Source organism: Otolemur garnettii, unplaced genomic scaffold, assembly GCF_000181295.1.
Source record: "Otolemur garnettii isolate 467f Iridium unplaced genomic scaffold, OtoGar3 scaffold00082, whole genome shotgun sequence".
Taxonomy (NCBI): Eukaryota; Metazoa; Chordata; class Mammalia; order Primates; family Galagidae; genus Otolemur; species Otolemur garnettii.
This window is the reverse complement of record NW_003852477.1, coordinates 8,168,976-8,177,853: the sequence shown is the minus strand read 5'-3', so window position 1 is coordinate 8,177,853 and position 8,878 is coordinate 8,168,976. Positions and strand designations below refer to the sequence as shown.

Here is an 8,878-nt window from a genome sequence, read left to right as displayed (position 1 = left end):
TTGGTTGCAGCCGTCATTGTTGTTTGGCAGGTCCGGGCTGGATTCAAACCTGCCACCTTAGGTGTATGTGGCTGGCGCCTTAGCCACTTGAGCCACAGGCGCCAAGCCAGAAGCAGATTCTTTAGGCCCCTCTCTGGTAGTCCCAAAACTGTAGTCTTCTAACTCACAGTTCAATGTTATAATATGCCAGTCTCTTGAGTAGAGTTTTTAAGAAAGTGGTTTTATATCAAGTGTTGACATGAATAAGACCAATTTAGATAAACATTTTCTGATTAGACTCTGTGGCCCATGGATATTAACATTATTCCAGATAGACTTCCATATCACTCAGGCTGATACTATTTATTCTGAAGACAGAATAATCTTAAGAAACGTCACAGTAATCTTTCATGATTGCTTCCGTTTCAGCTTTTAATATTCTGGGACTTTGGAAAACTCCAGTTGCATGTTCAGGACCTTTCTCCCTTAGTGTATAAGATAAGGAGGAGGGAGTAGACAATCTGAGTTACCAGCTTAAAATTTTGAAGGCAGCTTTTAGGTTCAGGTTAGCAACTCCAAGTACTTGGACATATTGGAAGAACTTGTTCCCTATACTGTTAGGCACATAATAAATAGTGGCTCTTGATCATTCCATTTTTTGTACATTAAACTACACTTTCTTTCTTTTTTTTTTTTTTTTTTTTTTTTTGAGATACACACTCTCTTGTCCTAGATAGAGTGCCATGGTGTCATCATAACTGACAGCAACCTCATTCTCTTGGACTCAAGTGATCATCTTGCCTCAGCCCCAGCTAATTTTTCTATTTTCAGTAGAAACAGGGTCTCACTCTTGCTTAGGCTGCTCTCAAATTCCTGAGCTCATGTGATCCTCCTACCTTGGCTTCCCAGAGTGTTAGGTTTATAGAAATGAACCACTATGCCTGGCCAAAATATGTTTGTGATACAAGCTTTTGAATGGAACTGAGGATTTTATCTTTTAAAGTGTTTCTTAGTCAGGAGCAGTGGCTCATACCTGTAATCCTAGCATTCTGGGAGGTCAAGGTGAGAAGGATCACTTGAGCTCAGGAATTTGAGACCAGTCTGAAAAAGAGTGAAACCCTATCTCTATTAAAAATAGAAAAATTAGCAGGGTCTTATGTCCTAGAGTCCCAGCTCCTCCAGAGGTTGAGGCAGGAGGATTGCTTGATCCCAGGAGTTTGAGGTTGCTGTGAGCAAGGCTGATGCTATGGCACTGTAGCCTGGAGCAACAGAGTGAGACAGAGTCTCAAAAAAAAAAACAAAAACAAAAAACAAAAAAGGCATTTCCTATAGTACATTAGCTTCTACCATAGAATGAGCCCCAAACTTGAGGCCTGTGTAATAAATTACTAAAAAATTTTTGTAATGAACACTTGTAATGCCAAGACCTTATATAAAATAAACTAAGTAGGTTAAGATTGTATTATTTTAATTCAATCCTTTGTACATCTGTTCTAAGGATCCTTTATGAATGAACCTATTTTTTTTTTTTTTTTATTTACCAAATGTCTAATGCAAAAGTCATTTCCAAGGTTCTTAAAAAGTAGCAAAATAGGCTCAGCGCCCATAGCTCAGTTGTTAGGGTGCTGGCCACATATACCACAGCTGGCGGGTTTGAACTCAGCCTGGGCTTGCTAAACAACAATGACAACTACAATAAAAAAATAGCCAGGTGTTGTGTTAGGTGCCTGTAGTCCTAGCTACTTGGGAGGCCGAAGCAAGAGAATTGCTTAAGCCCAGGAGTTTGAGGTTGCTGTGATCTGTGATGCCACAACACTCTACCGAGGGCAGCATAATAAGAACGTCTCCAAAAAAAAAAAGCAAAGTACCTTTTTTTCCCTTTATAGTGTGGGTAAGGGGCATGCTTATTTTATCCCAAGTTCAGTAAGCACTTGTGGGAGGTAAGCACAGGAGTCAGACAGAACTAAAAGTATCAGCCTTGTCTTTCTTGTCTTTATCCCTGATTTAGTATTACCCATAACTAGAAAGTTAACAGATAAGCCCAGGCATCTCTCAGAGTAGCAGATGGGAATGTGTCTCTTCTCTTACAGGCAAAAGTAGATTAAGAGGAAAGAAAGCCCAGATGACTCTGAGCTAAGGGTAGGCATACATAGTTCTTTCTCCCACTTACAGTAAAGTGCTTCAGTACTTTTTGGCCTTCTCTGTGTATGAGAATCATCTTAGCTTCTAAAAATTATGATTGTCTAGGGTTTGTCTGGGTGGTCTAATTGTGCAGCCAGGACAGAGAATCACAGCTCTAATGGAAGTCTTTCTACATAAGAAGCTGAGGGGATGGAAGATGTCACCTAAATTTGTACATAAATCTCAAAATGCTACCTACTCCTTCCCAAAAAAAATTTTTTTTTTTTTTGTAGAGACAGAGTCTCACTTTATCACTCTTGGTAGATTGCCGTGGTGTCACACGGTTCACAGCAACTTCCAACTCCTGGAGCTTAGAGGCGATTCTCTTGCCTCAGCCTCCCAAGTACATGGGACTATATATTTTCAGTGGTTTTAAGGGGCCAGGACATATTTCTACTTAAAGTAAAATAGCAGTAAAATTTTAGAGAGTAATTAAATACTAGCCCATTCTTTCTTACTTCTTTGTTGCCATGTGAAATCAATCACCTTCAAAGAAATCTCTGTTTCCACTCATACTAATCATTCTTCTTCTGTTTATTTTTTTATAGGAGGTATATCGAATTCCAAAGAAAAGTCAAACTGAAAAGGAGAACACAAGTAGGTATTTGGAGATACTGTGTACATGGTTTTACAGATACTCTTTAGCTTTCTTGTTAAAATCAGAGAATATATAATTAGATATATGAAATATTTGGTATAAAAGTTTGAAAACTTATACTTTTATTCGTTCTTAATGCTGTTTTGCCAAAAGAAATATCTCTTATACTGCCTATATTGTTGCTTTCCTTGAAATCATAGTCTTTAGTGGCCTTCTATGTGTTACTCAGACATTCTTTTTTTTTGTTGTTGTTGAGACAGAGTCTCACTGTGTCACCCTTGGTAGAGTGCTGTAGCATCACAGCTCACAGCAACCTCAAACTCTTGGGCTTAAGCAATTCTCTTGCCTCAGCCTCCCAAGTAGCTGGGACTACAGGCACCCACCACAATGCCTGGCTATTTTTGTTGTTGTTGTTGAACTTGTCATTGTTGATTTAGCTGGCCTGGGCTGCGTTCAAACTCGCCACCCTTGGTGTTTGTGGCCGGCGCCCTGCCGACTGAGCTATGGGCGCCAACATTCTTTTTTTTTTTCCTTAAGAGCAGATTTTTTTTTTTTAAGCCTATACTCCTAAGATGTCTGTCTTTACCTCTAAATGTTTATATGCAGAATTCTATGTGTATGCAATCAACCCTAAACAACATACAGGGTGGGAACGCCATGTGCCTGTGCAGCCAAAAATCTACATACAACTTTTTGGTGACCCTTCTGATAACATAAATGGTTAATTATCACATATTTTGTGTGTTATATGCACTATATACTAAATTCTTAACAATAAAATAAGTTAGAGAAAAGAAAATGTTAAGAAAATTATTTACTGTTTACTAAGTGTAGGTGGATCATCATAAGGGTCTTTGTCATCTTCACATTGAGTGGAATGAGGAAGAGGAGAGAGTCTAGAGTCTTGTTGTCTCAGGGGTGGCAGAGATGGAAAAAAATCATCATATAAGTAGACTATGTTGTTCAAGGGGTTGATCATGTTTGCTCTTCTGGAGAAAGTTCAGAATTTTCATTAGATTCTTAAGCAGTGAAAGCATTGAGCAACCCCTGATAGAGTTAAGAATCATTATTATAGAACAGGTAACAGGGACAACATGGGGGTTTGATTTCTGGGTATTCCCACTTAGTTATGTTTCCTGCAAATTTTAAGAATTAAACTAATGGGACTTATTATGGTGGCAATTGTTTCTTGAGCCTGTCCAGCACTGACCCAATATAAATAAATCACATTAATCAAATCAATGTGATTTTTTTTATCCTTTTATTTTTGGTGTAGATAGCTTTTGATGTAGTCTTAAATAGTCTTCCTAGTTAAAGATCTGTGAGATATCCTTTATGCTATTGTTGTATCTTTTGGATATTTTTAATTCCCTTAGTTTAGTTTCTTTATAGTCACATACTCTGCGGAAAGCTCTTTCAGTAAGAAAGAAGGCAGGGGCTTGGTGCCTGTGGCTCAAGTGGCTAAGGCGCCAGCCACATACTCCTGAGCTGGCAGGTTCGAATCTGGCCAGGGCCTGCCAAACAACAGTGATGGCTGCAACCAAGAAAGAGCCGGGCGTTGTGGCAGGTGCCTGTGGTCCCACCTACTTGGGAGGCTGAGGCGAGAGAATCACTTAAGCCCAGGAGTTGGAGGTTGCTGTGAGTGGTGATGCCATGGCAATCTACCCGGGGCAATAGCTTGAGGCTCTGTCTCTAAATAAATAAATAAATAAATAAAAAAGGAAAGAAGGCAGGGCTAGGCAGTAATAGTTGGCAAAACCAGCAGCACCATTATAAAGCTGATTATCAGAAGCTAGCTCTCTGAGATCATTAAGTTGAAACCATTAGCAATATAAGCATAGAAAGCTGAAATACTTGTGAGGATTTCTCCCCCAATATTTTGTAATATCTAAAGTTTGGTTTGGCCCTCCAGAACATGTAAATGATGATCTGTAGTGAGCGACTATGATTTTTTCAGAGAGTAGTCTTTTGTGTGCCAACTTTAGTTTCTCCCTCATTTGGGGAACCCTTCATCTCAGGTTTGTAGAATAAGGAAATGCTTATAATTCAAACTCGCCTTCTCCTTCTTAATATCCAGCAATTAAAGCTTAGAAGTTTTAAAATTCAGGAGGGTTTTATGATACTTCAGGATATACGTATAGTCTAGCTTTACCCTCATTTTATAATGTTAGGAAATGAGCCTAAATAAATGGTTCACGTATTCTAAAATACAGAATCCAAATATGATCTGTTGGTGTCATTCCTTTTTTGTTGTACCAGGATATAGTGAAGAAATAACTACATTTTAAGGAAATTCACACCAGGGCAAGAAACTTGGCTTTGCAGGAAGAAACAGAATAGTCATGAATAGATGCCTGGATAATGATACCTTACAGAAGGACAGTTAACTTAATTGTACAGCATTTTGTACCATCAAATGGTATAAAGGATTCCTCGTAGCTTTTCCCTGACAAATGCTCACACATGGCTGTAGATAAATAACTGTTTTGGAGCTGGGCGTGTTAGCTTGCTTGCATCTGTAATCCTAGTATTCTGGGAGACCAAGACTGGTTGATCGCCTAAGGCAGTGGTTCTCAACCTTCCTAATGCTGTGACGTACATTCATTGTTACAAAGGGGTTGTGACCCACAGGTTGAGAACTGCTGGCCTAAGCTTAGGCGTTCAAGGCCATCCTAAGCAAGAGCAAGACCCTGTCTCTACTAAAAACAGAAAAACTAGCTGAGTTATGGCAGGCGCCTGTAGTCCCAGTGGCTCGGGAGGTTGTGGCAAGAGTATCACTTGAGCCCAAGAGTTTGAGGTTGCTATGAGCTATGACACTATGGTACTCTCTCCAGGGTATCTGAGTGAGACTATGTCTCCAAAAAATAAATAAATAATAATGATTTTTTTTGTTTGTTTTTTTTGTTTTTTTTAGCCAGAGTCTCACTATTTCGTTTCTGGTAGAGTGCTGAGGCATCACAGCTCACAGTAATCTCAAACTTAAGCGATTTTCTTGCCTCAGACACCCAGTAGTAGCGGGGACTACAGGTGTCTGCCACAACACTTGGCTATTTTTTTTTGTTATTATTGTCATTATTGCTTAACAGGCCCTGGCTGTGTTCGAACTCACCAGCTCTGGTGCATGTGGCTGGCACCCTAACCACTGAGCTACAGGCGCTGAGCCAGTATAATAATAGTTTTGTAAATAACTATTTTGCAAATACACGGGGATTTTGGATAACCAAAAAGAGAACTGTGAGAATGGCTTGTGCAAACCTAATCCTGCTGAGGGTGGGGGAAACAAACCTTTCTGAAGTTGTTTCCAACATTTTTCTGAGGTAAGAAAAAAAAGTGGGTGAGTTTATTGAGAATGTGCTTCATGCTATGAGAGAGAGTTTTTTGGGTTTGTTTTTTTTTGAGACAGAGCCTCAAGCTTTCTCCCTGGGTAGAGTGCTGTATGGCATCACAGCTCACAGCAACCTCCAACTCCTGGGCTCAAGCGAGTCTCCTGCGTCAGCCTCCCAAGTAGCTGGGACCACAGGTGCCCACTACAACGCCCAGCTATTTTTTGTTTGCAGCCATCATTGTTGTTTGGCGGGCCCAGGCTGGATTCGAACCTGCCACCTTAGGTGTATGTGGCTGGCACATTGGCCACTTGAGCACAGGTGTAGAGCTGAGAGAGATTTTAAAAGAAATTCTCTCTTCAGAAATAGAACAGTACTGACATATAGAAAGCAACAGTATATTATGACAATTTGTATTGAAATGTTCATTGGTGAGAAGGTACGATCAGTGAAAAATAGTACTTAGGTCAGCTTTTACGAGCAATGGCAGTAAAATTGGTTAAGTGTAGACAGTGTGATTAAGAACCATTTTAGGTAAAAAGAGACACTGAATGAAGGTTAGTAGTAATACTGCCTTTGAATATGAATCTGCTGTTTGTGAACATGTAGCTCTCTGGCTTTGTTAACTTCCTAACTTACCACCTATGTTAAAAATACTTTCCTTTTTTAGTTGTGCTGTTGACTGTTGGCACAGTTATACAACATGGGTTTTTGTTGTTTTTTGAGACAGTCTTCAGCTGTTGCCATGGGTAGAGTGCTGTGGTGTCAGAGCTCACAGCAACCTCCCGCTTGGGCTCAAGCGAGCCTCTTGCGTCGGTTTTTCTATTTTGAGTAGAAATGGGGTGTCACTTTTGCTCAGGCTGTTCTTGAACTCATGAGCTCAAGCAGTCCACCCTCCTCAACCTCCCAAAGTGCTAGGATTACAGGCATGAGCCACTGCACCAGGCCTTTTTTTTTTTTTTTATTCCTAAGACAGAGTCTCACTCTGTCACTCCAAGTAGAGTGCTGTAGCGTCATCATAGCTCATTCATCATACCCTTAAACTCCTGGGCTCAAGTCATATTATTGCCTCAACCTCCTAAATAGCTGGGACTATAGGCACACACCACAATGCCCAGCTAGTTTTTTGTTTGTTTGTTTGTTCATTATTTTCCTTGAGAGAATCTCATTGTGTCACCTTCAGTAGAGTGCTGTGGCGTTGCAGCTCACAGCAATCTCAAACTCTTAAACTTAAGCGATTCTTTTGCCTCAGCCTCCCAAGTAGCTGGGACTATAGGCACTTGCCATAATGCCCGGCTATTTTTGTTGTTGTTGTTGCCGTTGTTTTAGCAGGCCCAGGTTGGGTTCAGACCCGCTAGCCCTGGTGCATGTGGCTGGCACCCTAACCACTGAGCAAATGGCCACCAAGCCCCAGCTAGGTTTTCTATTTTTTTGTCACTACTTTTTCTCTCTTTTTTTTTTTTTTTTAATTTTCCCTCCCAGCGCTTAGTTTTTTTATTTTTAATAGAGATGAGTTTTGCTTTTGCTAGACTGATCTCAATTTCCTGGGCTCAAGCAATTCACCCGCCTTGGCCTCTAGAGCACTGAGATTACAGGCTTGAGCCATTGCACCTGGCCTACAACATAGGTTTCCCCTGCACAGGTCCACATATACTGCAGCTTTTCTTCACCCAAAAGCAGCTCAAATATACGTATTTCTAGGATGTAAAACCTGTGTATAAAGAAGGCCAGCTCTTTGAATAAGCAGGTTCCACAGGACCAACTGCAGGACTTGTTTGCACAGATTTTGATGTATTAGGGGGACTCATAGAACAGGTTCAGGCCCCTGTTTAGACCAAGGGACAACTGTAGTTCATATAAAGTTACCTAATAATTTTTTTTGTTTTTGTTTTTAAGATGAAAGAGACCTTTCCTGTTGAAGTTTTTATGCTTAGCATGTTAGGATGCTTTTCTACATACAAATCATAAATACAGAGAGTTACAGGAGCAGTTGAAAAAGTTTACATTTTTAACTGACAAATTACCTTGCTAAATTAAGGTAACAGGCATATTTTGCATGTATTTGCTCATAGAACTTATTCAAAACATTAAAGGCTTGAATGGAGTTTTGGTGGAAAAGAGAAGAATAAACATTTTGTAGAAGAGACTTTTAGTAAACATGCAAGACTTTATATCTCATTCAAATTTAGGACTGGGTAGATGAGGGAAGAGTACGTAGATCTGTTTGTTAGATAGAAATTTTATTTTATAGTTGATATCCATCATGATGAAGAAAAGTCTACCAAGTAAACTTTTTACAAACCCTTTTCCCTTAGTAACTGAACGAGGAAGGGATGCTGTTGGCTTCAGAGATCAAACAGCTGCCCCAAAGACTCCTAACAGGTCAAGAGAAAGAGACCCAGACAAGCAAAGTCAAAATAAAGAGAAAAGGAAACGAAGAGGCTCCCTCTCACCACCTGCTTCAGCCTATGAGCGGGGAACAAAAAGGCCAGATGACAGGTAAGTATCTGTGTGAGTTATTCTCTCTCTTTTTTTTTTTTTTTTGAGGAAGGTAGTAAGTGCCCAAGTCACATACTTCTAATTTTGGACACCAAGGACAAAGTAAGTATCTTATCTTGATCAGATAAATATTAAGACAGATTCTCTTTTGATGGTAACAAATGTGAAGGTGATTGGATTTTTAGTGCTTACTGGTTTCTATTTGATAACATTTAGATGCTATATGAGGAGTTAAAGATCTGTTTTTAAAAGGCAGTGGGTCAGAATTTTGTTTTTTGTTTTTTGTTTTTTTTTTTTT

General features: G+C 39.7%; 1 protein-coding gene across 1 annotated transcript in view; it reads left to right on the top strand.

Annotated features, from left to right (window-relative positions):
- The window catches only part of SETD2 (SET domain containing 2), a 151,723-nt gene that overhangs the window by 102,043 nt on the left and 40,802 nt on the right, over positions 1-8,878 (top strand). The window contains 2 exon segments of the mRNA XM_023515926.1: positions 2,709-2,757; positions 8,397-8,580. Coding sequence (XP_023371694.1) covers positions 2,709-2,757; positions 8,397-8,580 — 233 coding nt within the window.